The following is a 13,500-nucleotide window of genomic DNA, read 5'->3' on the forward strand; positions in this document are numbered from 1 at the left end:
TTTTTTAAAAATTGGGACTTTTAGCAGGCCGGAAATGGCTAGGATGGGAAAACTAGGCCTATTTTTTTTTTTTTTTTTTTTGGTGACTGCCGGACGTGCTGTGGTCGATGAGGGGAGCTTGACAAAACCGACGAGGGCGCTTAAGCACCCCCTGGCGCCGCCACTGCATGTGCTGTGTACATGTATTGCTTGTTACGACAGGATATTCTGTCGCAGTCACATGATATGCTGTGGCGTGGCACGTGTGGCATGCCACTGTCTCGTGGCACTGTTGCATGGCACTAATGTGTGCCACTTTTGTAAATAGTTCTATACAGTACTTACACCTTGGTTGAGGTATCTGATCAACAAATTGAGTAAGAATGATCTTCCTGAGCGAAATATGCCAGCACATGACAAAACCATCACTGGCAAATCTTCCAACTGTGGTTGCGTCAAGACCATTTCAAGGGCTTCTTCATTTAGTATAAGTTTTTCTCTTGTAACCTCTGCTATCTGTACTGGATACCCATCTGACTCCTCTAAAATAAATACAGAAATATGAATACATTTATTATTAATTACATTCACCAAGGAGGTATGATTAACTTTGGGGAAGAAAAGTTAAAATATCAAGGTAATGATCTGTGTATTGTATCAGGCACAGAGCAGAAGTATGCACATGGAGTGATTGCTTCAGTTCAATTTGTAATTAAGGTTAAGATTTCTATAATCAATGGGAAAAAAGTCTTTCTCTGCATCTACGGAATGTACATTAAAAATTATATAAACATTATTTATACAAACAATATAGTAAACTGTACCTGTGATAGTTATTAAAATCATTTATTCCAATCTTTATATTTTGATAAGTATGATTGCACCAGAACCTAAAATACCCAAAAATAGTCAGAAAAATAAACTAATCACATGACCTATGAATTAGAACCAATAAAACTCAAACAATTTATAGAATTGTCTTACTTTGTGTGGACATCTCTGAACCACTCTGATCATTATAGTCCATCTTTTGAAAGAAAAAAAGAACACATGATTTTTCCAAAAGGAAAGTTAAGCACATCATACATATCACATATGACATTAATCAATTAATGTAAATAAATAACTTGACTTTTAATTGATATAATGAATATGGTTGATAACAGTGATATAAAGCTGTAAAAAAATACCTATGTATGTGAGTGAGAAACTGTTAAAAAACAAATGAGTGATTTATAACATCATTATTTTGTTTAGTGTCTTCATATAAAACAAATAAAATGACAGATTTTAGTATCACTGTAGACTAACATGTTTCAAAAACAAAAATCAGTTTTTTTGGTTAACCTTTTCCTTGTTTTTAAGAATGTATAGTATTATTTTTGTTGGTGGGCGGTCAGTCCAAACAGGATTGAAAGCTTGCGACAATTAAATATCAAATTATTATTATTCACATATAACAAAAAGCATGTTGAAAATCAATATTAAGGCCAGGGTACGGAGGGGAAAAAAATCATTAATTTTTTTCTGGTGTACCCACCCCTTTAAATATTTCTTTAAAATTTGGCTGCTATGGTAGACTGAACAATTATAACTATACAGATTTAATCATGCACAACATCCTCCTCAGCATTAGCCATGCATGTAAATTTAGCACACAGCAATCCATAGATCAGGAAAAAAGGCAGAGGCAACTGTAGATCCAATGACTGTTCAAAAGTATTCACAAAATTTTTCCAGTGGCGGATCTAGAATTTAGCAATGGGAGGGGGGGTGAATAATGCAATTTTTTGAAAGGTGAGGGGGACATTTCGTGAGTGCAAACCCACCTTGTTGTATAGCACCTGTTTGTTAAAACCTGGGTCATTTATGCAGTTCATTTCAACAATTTACAGGCGTCTTCTTGACATACAAAATTATTACATTGCTGACGAAATGTGAGGAGACCAACCTCCCACCCCCCCCTTAAAATATTTGGGGACGTGTTCCACTGTCCCCCATTGATCATGGGTTTTGGGAGGGACGCCCCTTCCAATTGAGCTTTGTTTGGAATTAGTAGCCGGCTAGATGATCTTGGATGACTTCTGAAAAGAAGTTAGGTTTAACATAGAAGTGCATGCTTTACGAGAATAGCCTTACTACAAGTAACATGTATACATGAGAAGCACACACACAAGACGAGTGACCATTTTTTTTTCATGGTCACATGCAAAGTATATGAATTCGGTATATTACACAGTATTTTCACATGTTTAATTGTGTTTATGATGTTATTACTTAATAACTACTTATCAAAAACGTGATTTAGAATTTATCTTTAGAATTCAAATATTTGCGCGTGCTCACACGTGCTTGATAATTGAATGCGAATTACATGGAATTACACAGAGATTATAATTGGAATGTTAAACGTTCGTCTATTTTAATCTATGACTAAAAAGACCTGCCTTTTTTTGTCAAAAGGTGTGTTTTGCTCTTCACTTAGGCCTACACAATATCAGTTTATATATTGCAGCCAACTGACCTATACTATTTTAATATTTATAAATAATAATAATCAAATTAATAATACAAAATTTGTATAGGGCTTACACATATTTAATTCTAAAGAGCAACAACCTAGATGCCCTATTTATGGATCATTGAAATCTCTAAAGCCGGCCAAAAAAGCTAAAAGTAATGAAACTGGCTGTTCAAAATTGGGCTGCCAACCCTGATTTTGATAAAGCAGGCTGGAAAAAATGATACGGTAACAAGACCAATGAATTAAGGAGACAAAGAATTGCCCTTTACATTTTAAACAATAATTTTATGACAGTGATAATTAGGTGTACTATCAATTTGCGAACGAAAATGATGTGGCCCGCTTGACATAAACTCTTTTAATATTTATTACTATAAATCATAATAATGAGTGATTTTTAGCAAAGAAACCTTATAGTAGTATGAAAACATAAAGATATTAATCAATGAGCTGAGTACTCCTAGAGCTCCTCATCGAAGCTAAAAAGAACAAACATAAAAACTTGAAGATACTTTTGAGACATAAAAACTCCATATTTAGTAATCTTAGTTTCCTGGGGGGAGAACATAAGAGTAGTAGAAGAAAACACTGGGCCTCTATGTGTTATGTATTAGCTGGTGCAATCCTTTGAATAGGCTACTCATCACCCAAAAGAGGGGAAAGAATACTTCAGAGTGGGATACAAGATAGAATATTCTGTTACTGGGCCAGTTATATCATTATTATTGTTACTTTTACTGCTAAAAGTTAATTATAACCTGACTAGTAAACTCTATTTTAGGTAGAGTTACTGTAGGCCTACACCGCTACAGAAAAAATATTATCAGCTAGGGCGGTTTAGCTTCTTGCCAGAAAGTTGGAATGGTAATCTATGTAGCTGATTTGATTACAGAAGCAGCTCATTATTTCTTCATTTACTTATCAATAACACCCTCAAAAGAAAAAATGTTGAATAAATTCAAAATACTTCTATACTATAATTTATTCCTGAAGATGAACAAATAAAGTTCAAAATCTAATAAGTTTGATGAAAAAAAGCATTTCTTATATTTTGTTGCTTGTACTCACGTCTGAATTCAAATGTTGCTTCTACCAGAACTTAAATAATCCACAGGTAATAATATGTGTGAGAAAGCAATCTGACAACAAGGTGTGACTTAGCCCCCCAACTTCGAAAACTATTAAACCTGTCCAAAGATCTGAACAGTACGAATTCCCAGGGTAGTCAATTCCCCAAGATAATGGAATTCATGGAGCCTTTGTTATGCATAATGGAAACTCAAGAAAGAACACTTTTGAGCTAACTGTTGTGAACAAAAGCAATTATTGAAATGGTATGTAAACAATTTAGATGAAATTATGGGTAGTTGTGACAGTGAGTGTAATATAGAGGGGGTAAACTCTTCACAAAATAACAAACTTTAATTCAACCACAAGCTTTTGTTCATACAGTAAACTGTTGCATTCACTATACAGAATTTAAGTAAATGTCTATTATACAGAAAAAAAAACCAATGAAGAGTGTGTAAGTACGTAGTGTATAAATTAAACTATACTGATACAGTGTATTAAATGGTCATAAATTTTATGAACCTTTTAAACACACAGCTGAGAACTTTAATAATTTATGATATCATTGATAGATAAACAAGTAATAAACATCTATCTGAATTACAAGGAAATATGTTTGCAGGGCAACTGTCTAGCCACGATATCAGTCTTGACCATTAAAAAAATCAGGATGCTGAAGGAGAAAGCAAATATCCCAGTGGTGGATTTAGAGGATGGTTTCGCCCTCCCACCTTTGTAAAGTTAAAAAACAAAGAAAAAAGAAAGAAGGAATGGAAGAAAAATAAATATTGATCGCCCAAAATGCCTCAGGCCCCTGACCCCTTAGGTAGTGTTGTTTCAATCGGCCCCACTTTTGCTACTCCTTTTGGTTCCCCCTTTCGGACATCTCTGGATCCGCCCGTATATCCATACAAAATTTGAGGCTACTTAGGTAAAATAGGATAAAGTAACTAAACAGGTCCTAGCTGAGTAGTGCAAAATTAGGGCTAGCCCCTGAGGATTTTGGAAAGTACCTGGAAGAAAATTTCCCATTTTTCATTTTTCTGAATACAGTAGTCTTCAGAAAAATTTCATACTTGCTTTCATATTTATCATGTTTTGAAATGAAAATAAACTATAATATTTTTGAAAGACTTTCCTGTGGTTTAAGATGTCAAGGGAGACCCACAATTTGATGGCGAAATGACAGCAAAGAGGTTCCTTGAATAGAATAGCCATCTACGTACAATTGGCCTGGATGAAGAAACCACAAAATCACTTGTGGTTTGAAATTGGATTTGATGGTCAATCATTCTTCAGTACAACACATCTTTGCAGAGTGTTTTTCACACTTACATTATTCAATCAATGGATAAATTACACTTCTTAACAGCAAAGATGATATTAGAACATAATTATATTCTGTAAATTTGGGAGCTCACCTAGATGTAGAAAGCAAAGCTTGAAATGGCCAATCAAAAGACAGCCAGAAATATGTGCTTGCCTATTAAAAACAGTCAGATGTGGTCCCACAAACCACAGTTTTTGTATATTTTATAGGCTGTCATTTTGTTGGACCTAACAACCCAAGGACTTACTTTTAACTGTGAACCTATAATTGAACCCAATTTTATTGTAATTTGTTCAAAAAATTCCACTGTAAAATACTTAAGAGTTGTGTAAATCTAATCTACAAGTGTTTTTGTTTGGTGAGTTGTAGGTACATAATTAGTTAGATTTCTAGTGTGTTCAATGACTGTTTGGCATCAGAAATGTGATATACTATATTTTGTTCCATATCCAGGGATACTATTGAAATACACTAATACCATTACAGAACAAGACAATAATATTAAGGTGCAATGGAGCCATAAAAATATTGTATTCACTGTGATTGACTGGAGCATAAGCACTATAAAAACAACTGAGTTTATTGACTAGATAGGTAACTGGATTAGCTACATAGCCTATAAAGGCTTCTGATTTTATGAAACAACCACATTGATTAAGAATATAACAATAAACTAAACTAGGTTTAAATGCGTCACCGACAAATTACGTGATACGCAGGACCCGTTAGTTGTGCACAGCATGAAAATTTCAGAACAGTTTGATATGCTCAAAAAGGCCTGAAACATGGCTTTGAATTAGCCAAAAAGTGATTTTGAGAATTTCAAATATTAACGCACACATACGTGCACGTCATGACACGCATGCAGCATATAGCAAACGAAGTTGACCTTTGATATGAAGTATACTTAAGTGTCTGTTAGTGTTGTGAACCAGTCTGCTGCCCTCTGGTGGGCTTGATTTATGATCAATCATATGATCATAACCTAATCATAAACTTTTCCAGTTCAACTAAACTATTCTGTCAGAAAGACTTTCGTGTTATTTAAGATGTCCTGGCTGACCCAGAACTGGATGTCAAAATGAGAGCAAGGTTTCTTGAATAGAGTAGCCAACTATGGGTACAACTGGCCTGGATGAAGAAAGCACAAACTGTAGACACTTATGGTGTCACCTTGGAGTAATCTTCACCTAGTGGTTTAAAAATAGCTAAAGATGATGTCAATCCTGAAGTTCTTCAATACAACAGACTGTTATGGAGAGTTTAACTTGTTTCACAGTCACATTATATTCAGGGGCGGATCCAGAATTTTCCAAGGGGGGGGGGGGGTGTTGATGCACAAAATATTCAGAATAGATAAAGTGAGAGCGCTAATTTCAATATATGCCTTGAAATTTTAAAATTTAGTGGCAAAACAGGGGGGGGGGTGTAGCACGTTCCCCTTGTGCCCCCTACTGGATGAATAGTTATACTTTATTTATTACACAAACACCCAATTCACAAAAAAATTCATGTTCTACACCCTATTCTGGGTATTGAGGCTTGTTTCTCAATACAGTGCAGTGCGAGTTTATAGCCCGTTTGTGAGCTTGGGTCCCAAATGCACATATTTTTGTATGTTTAGACTTTCCTTCCAAAACTATTAAACCTATTCAAAGCTCTGAACAGTATGAATTCCCAGGGTAGTCAATTCCCTAAGATCATGGAATTATGGAGCCTTTGTTATGCATAATGGCACTTAAGAAATAACACTTTTGAACTAACTGTTGCGAACAAAACCAATTATTGAAATGGTATGTCAGTAATTTAGATGTAAGGTAACTGTGACAATGAGGGGGTAACTCTTCACAAAATAACAAACTAATTCAACCACAATCTTTTGTTCGACCATGAACTTTCACTACCCTGTTCGGCATCAGTTGGCATTAGAGAAGTGATATATATATATAGGTTCCATATCTAAGGATACTATTGAAATACACTAATACCATTACAGAACAAGACAATAATATTTAGGAGCCATGGAGCCAAAAAAATATTTTTATTCACTATGATTTATTGAGCATAAGTGCTGTAAACAATTGTGTTTATTGACTAGACAGGTAGCTGGATTAGCTACAGCCTAAGGCTTCTGATTTGATTAAAGAACTACATGGATTGAGAATATACAATTCTATGCTTATAAACATGAACAATATACTCAGTAATAGACTTTTTCGGTTCACTTAAAATATTCTGTCAAAGATAAAAGTGAACAATTTAGAGTATGAAGAGTAAATTCCAGAGAAATAGGACAAGCCCACTTATAAAATAGGATTTCTGTAAAGCAAAAACACTGGGCCTCTCTCCAAAGTCAAACTCATGAGTCAACAGAGGCTGGTGGGGTTTGGGGAGTCCTGCACTTTCACACACAGAAAACTTATACATTTGTTCTTTTAGAGCTTTTTATAAGTTCTAAATACATGCTGGCTGACATTTAAAATTGTTACTCTGTAGAAGCCATTTTTTAGCACGTGCAATGTTTATAAAATCTTGGCTTAATAAATAAACATAATATATGTTTAAAAAAAAAGTGTAAGTTCTTTCAGAGTTATGGTTTAGTTGGTTGGTTTATTTAGTTGGCTGGCTGGTTTAGTTGCTTGGTTGGTTTGGTTTCATGACAGAGTTAGAGAATAACTTCCATACAATTATAATAAATGTAATTGATTACCTTATTTTTTGTTTTGGCTTATAGTACAATTTACGCTAGCTCCCCTAAAGAATTTTGACTTGCATTGACGACTCTGTCTTGTGCAGTAGATGTCACTTGGAGGACCCAAGGACTGTAGTTATTTCCAGCATCTGCATCATTTGTGTCTGTCTCAAGTCGTGTGTCTTTTCTTTCTGTTTTATTGCCTTTCATTTTGCACTCAGGTCATAATTAATCAAATGTTGTCAAAAGGTTTTCAGTCTAATGAAAAATTCAAATAAAACTATTGGTATCAATCATTAATCAACTACAGTATTATCAATAAATCAATTTCATATATTTCAGAAAAAGTCCATATCAAATTACAAAACAAATGGGATTAAAAAATATAACTGCTAAAATTAGGCTGTCATTTTGAATCCAAGGGCTGGGGCTTACTTTTAACCGTGAACCTCGTCTGGTAATAAACAACATCGTTGGCATCGGGAAATATGCAGGTGGTAAGTTTCGCAGAGCATGCATTTTACTTAATGCCATAATGCTTGGATAAACAAAGGTCAAATAGGTCACTTCTTCATTAGTCATTCATTAGCTTATCACACGCGTGTCACTCATAAATTACTCCTGTGTTCCACGCATGTTTATGTCAAACGTTCTGTGATCAGTAATGTGTGTCTGTTAGTGTTGTAAACCAGTCTGCCGCCCTCTAATGGGGTTGATTTATGATCAATCATATTATCATCACCTAATAATAGACTTTTCCAGTTCAACTAAATTATTCTGTAAAAGACTTTTGTTGTTTAAAACCAGATGGGGAATTGAGGAGGGGGAACCATGCCCGGCCCTGGACCCCCTGGGGTATTGTTATCTTGATCAGCCAAACTTTTGGCTCCCCTTTCCGGGGGACCCCACCCCAGTTTGGGCATCTCTGGATCCACCCCTGTATTCAGAATAGATAAGTGAGAGCGCTAATATCAATATAAGCCTTGAAAATTAAAAATTTTGTTGAAAAACGGGGGGGGGGGGCAGGCATAGTTCCCCACCCCACAACTGGATCTGGATCTAGTGTTATTCCACAAATGCACATGTTTTTGTATGTTTAGACTTTCCTTCCAAAACTATAAAACCTGTCCAAAGCTCTGAACATTAAAAATTCCCAGGGTAGTCAATTTCCCAAGATTACGGAATTAATGGAGCCTTCTTATGCATAATGGCATTCAAGAAATAAAACTTTTAAACTAACTGTTGTGAACAAAACCAATTATTGAAATGGTATGTCAGTAATTTAGATGAAAGGTAGCTGTAACAATGAGGGGGTAACTTCTTCACAAAATAACAAACTAATTCAATCACAATCTTTTGTTCGACCATGAACTTTCACTATAGACCGAGTTGTGTCAATCTACTCTACGGGAGTGTTTTTGTTTGGTGAGTTGCAGGTACAATTAGTTAGATTTCTAGTCTAGTGACTGTTCGGCATCAGTTGGCATTAGACAAGTGATACTCTATTGAGTTTCATATCCAGGGATACTATTGAAATACACTAATACCATTACAGAACAAGACAATAATATTTTGGAGCCATGTTTAGCAAAGAAAATATTTTTATTCACTATGATGTACTAGAGCAGAAGTGCTGTAAACAGTTGGTTTATTGACTAGACAGGTAGCTGGATTAGCTACAGCCTAAGGCTTCTGATTTGATTAAAGAACTACATTGATTGAGAATATAGAATTCTATGCTTATAAACATGAACAATAACTCAGTAAGAGACTTTTTCGGTTCACTTAAAATATTCTGTCAAAGATAAAAGTGAACAATTTAGAGTATGAAGAGTAAATTCCAGAGAAATAGGACAAGCCCACTTATAAATAGGACAAGCACACTTATCCAATAGGATTTCTGTAAAGCAAAAATACTGCCATTGGGGCCTCTCTCCAAAGTCGTGAGTTTACCATGAAAATTTACCAACAGAGGCTGGTGGGGTTCGGGAAGTCCTGCACTTTCACAAACAACAGAAAACTTATAAATACAGTTGTTTTTTTGAGCACCATTTCTGGGGTGTACAGTATCAACTTTTTATTACCGTATGCCATATGCAAAATACAAAAATATATGTATATTTTTTACTTATTTCCGAATACTTTAATAATAGGCGTATCTCATGTTCTGTGCTGCCACATACACGTACCTGGAACAATTTCCATTTATGTTTTGCATTCATCTACTGTACAGCTTTATCCTTATGTTTGCTACATTGTCCTTCTCCAACATATTATAAGTTCTTTTAAAATACATGCTGGCTGACATTTAAAATTGTTACTCTGTAGAAGCAATTTTTTAGCATGTGCAATGTTTATAAAATCTTGGTTTATTAAATAAACATAATAAATGTAAAAAAAAAAAAAAATAGTGTAAGTTACCTTTCAGAGTTATAGTTTAGTTGGTTGGTTGGTTGGTTGGTTTGATTTCATGACAGAGTTAGAGAAAAACTTCCATGCGATTATAATAAATTTAACTGATTTATGTCGAACGTTCTGTGATCAGTAATGTGTGTCTGTTGGCGTTGTAAACCAGTCTGCTGCCCTCTATGGGGTTGATTTATGATCAGTCATATTATCATCACCTAATAATAGACTTTTCCAGTTCAACTATTATTCTGTAAAAAAGGCTTTCCTGTTGTTTAAAACTAGATGGGGAATTGACAGCAAGGAGGATTTTTGAATAGAGTAGCCAACTACGGGGTACAATAAGGCCTGGAGAAAGCACAAAGTAACCAGTGTGCGGTAAGAATGGCCCCGGAAAAAATGGCCCCGGTAGAAATGGCCCCAAATGACAGGTAGGTAAAAATGGCCCCCAATTATAAAATTCTGTATTAAAACTGATTTAAAAAAAAATCATTATATGCATTTTTTTAAACTGAAATAATTTAGATTTTAAAAGGAATCTAACATCAAATAACATCAGATAAAATATTCAAAGATAAAAAAAAGCCATGAATAACACTTTTTATTTTTTTTCCATCTAAATGTTAAAAAATAACAACATAATCAATAAATCAACATAAATCATGCATTTATTAATACTAATATAATTTATGTGTGGCTAAATTCACGGAAGCGGAATCATAATTTTCCAGAAATTCAATCCGGGTATTGGTAAACCCCACAAACAATGGGCTGATATGAACATCAAATTATTACTTTTTTTAAAGAAAATCATAATTAAAGGGTTTGCAGTGTGTTTTTGGAGGTTTGTGGTGCATTTGCAAGTATTTATTTGCAAAAAAAAAAACATTTTAACCAAAAATAGGTTCTTATGAATGTATTTAATTTTCTTATTGATATACCAAGTGAGTCAATCACAAATGAATTGTTTGGTTTTCAACAATGTGTTTTGGGAGGTTTGTGGGATTTAGCAATACCATTTAATCCTACCATAATTACCCTACCCTCACAATTACACACCATTTTAATTCATAGCATAACTGCCATATTTACATAACTATATATAGTATACCTCAGTTTACATATAGTTTTGAAAATAATAAATTGACCAAAAATAAAATTATGGCCACTGGTTTCTGAGCAAATAGTAGGCACTTGGATTTAGTTGGTGGGGAGTAAAAACCAAGTATGCAACTAAATAAATGTATTACTAATTATTCAGTTTACAATGGGCTGATATGAACATCAAATTATTACTTTTTTTAAAGAAAATCATAATTAAAGGGTCTGCAGTGTGTTTTTGGAGGTTTGTGGTGCATTTGCAAGTATTTTTTTGCAAAAAAAAAATCTACATTTTAACCAAAAAATAGGTTCTTATGAATGTATTTAATTTTCTTATTGATATACCAAGTGAGTCAATCACAAATGAATTATTTAGTTTTCAACAATGTGTTTTGGGAGGTTTGTGGGATATCATTTAATCCTACCATAATTACCCTACCCTCACAATTACACACCATTTTAATTCATAGCATAACTGCCATATTTACATAACTATATATAGTATACCTCAGTTTACATATAGTTTTGAAAATAATAAATTGACCAAAAAAAAAAATTATGGCCACTGGTTTCTGAGCCAGTAGTAGGCACTTGGATTTAGTTGGTGGGGAGTAAAAACCAAGTATGCAATTAAATAAGTTGACTAAATAAATGTATTACTAATTATTCAGTTTACTAAAAACAATATTTGATAATAACAAATACTTCTTTGAAGTAAGTCTAAGCAGAACATTTATTGCTAAGTTTGTGAGAAAGTAAGCCTCTCCCTTTTCCCATACATGAACTTGTGATTCAAACACACAATTGATCCACATGCTTTAACTAATTTAATTTGCATTGTTTATAACAAGTAAAGTTATTTCATTTGATACTTAACAAAAGTGAATTTTGTGGTTATCTATGAGTTGCATATTTTGGTAGTTGAAGTACTGTATGTATGTCATTAATCTACTTTGTTAGTGGAATAACGTTTTTAAAACTTTTATTTCTACTATCAAAAAAAGTTATTCAATGGCCATTGTTTTCCGATAATCTCTCAGTACATTATTTGCATCTGTTGTGTAACTGTATTTGTTAAAAAACAAATACTTATAGAGAAATAAAAAAAAAAAAAAATCACATAATTTGATCTTATCATCAAAGGAAAAAATAAAACTTATTTTATAAATTTACAGGGTATTTTACAGCATTTAAAATTTATTTTTTTATTGAATTTTATAATTGGGGGACATTTTTTATTATTGATTCAATTCTTGCTATTACAATATTTAAATATTTTAAGATTTAAAATATATATATATATATATCACTTCTATTACTGAATTTTTTTCATTAGGGCCATTTTTACCAGGGCTATTTTTACAAAGGCCATTTTTTCCTGGGCCATTTTTACCAGGGCCATTTTTGCCTGCATTCAAAGTAGACACTTATGGTGTCACCTTGAAGTAATCTTCACCCAGTGGTTTGAAAATGGATAAAGATGATGTCAATCCTGAAGTTCTTCAGTACATTGTATATAGGGTGTGTGGTACAACAGACTGTTATGGAGAGTTTAACTTGCTTCACTATCACATTATATTCAATGACACAGTCTGGTGTTATCCCACAAATGACAAATGCACATGTTTTTGTATGTTTAGGATTTCATTTTGTGGGGCCCAGCAACAATATGCAAGGTCTGCCTTCGAAATTCATGTGCACTTTTATAACTGTGAACCTGTATTTGAACTCAATCTCCAAACCGTAACTTCCAAAACTATTAAACCCATCCAAAGCTCTGAACAGTAAGAATCCCCAGGGTAGTAAATTCCCAGATCATGGAATTAATGGAGCCTCTGTTAAGCATAACACTGCACTGAAATAACACTTTTGAGCTAACTGTTGCGAACAAAACCAATTATTGAAATGGTATGTCAGTAATTTAGATGAAAGGTAGCTGTGACAATAAGGGGTTGAACTTCTTCACAAAATAACAAACTAATTCAACCACAATCTTTTGTTCGACCATGAACTTTCACTATAGTTTGAGTTTTGTCAATCTACTCTACAGAAGTGTTTTTGTTTGGTGAGTTGTAGGTACAATTAGTTAGATTTCTAGTCTAATGACTGTTCGGCATCAGTTGGCATTAGACAAGTGATACTCTATTGGGTTTCATATCCAGGGATACTATTGAAATACACTAATACCAGAACAAGACAATAATATTTAGGAGCCATGTGGAGCAAAGAAAATATTTTTATTCACTATGATTTACTAGAGCAAAAGTGCTGTAAACAGTTGGTTTATTGACTAGACAGGTAACTGGATTAGCTACAGCCTAAGGCTTCTGATTTGATTAAACAACTACATTGATTGAGAATATAGAATTCTATGCTTATAAACATGAACAATAACTC

At 33.7% G+C, this 13,500-nt stretch overlaps 1 protein-coding gene across 3 annotated transcripts in view; it reads right to left on the minus strand.

The window, feature by feature from the left end:
• Window positions 1–270: 270 nt before the first annotated feature.
• Window positions 271–13,500, minus strand: part of LOC117122068 (atlastin-2-like) — a 20,766-nt gene continuing 7,536 nt past the window's right edge. For 2 of the 3 annotated variants that reach the window (XR_004447663.1, XM_033267529.1), the window contains exons 2-3: window positions 964–1,006; window positions 271–521 (exon numbers count right to left, since the gene is read on the minus strand). Coding sequence is in view for 1 of the 3 variants with exons in the window: in XM_033267529.1 (XP_033123420.1) it covers window positions 310–521; window positions 964–1,006 (255 nt within the window). In the remaining 2 variants the exon portion in view is untranslated. Of the gene's footprint in view, window positions 522–963; window positions 1,007–3,571; window positions 3,724–13,500 lie in introns of those variants that run through there. The other variant, XR_004447660.1, reaches the window with a different exon arrangement.

This window comes from Anneissia japonica, unplaced genomic scaffold (genome assembly GCF_011630105.1).
Source record: "Anneissia japonica isolate Jap-2015-1 unplaced genomic scaffold, ASM1163010v1 scaffold288163_len62779_cov176, whole genome shotgun sequence".
NCBI classification, from domain to species: Eukaryota; Metazoa; Echinodermata; class Crinoidea; order Comatulida; family Comatulidae; genus Anneissia; species Anneissia japonica.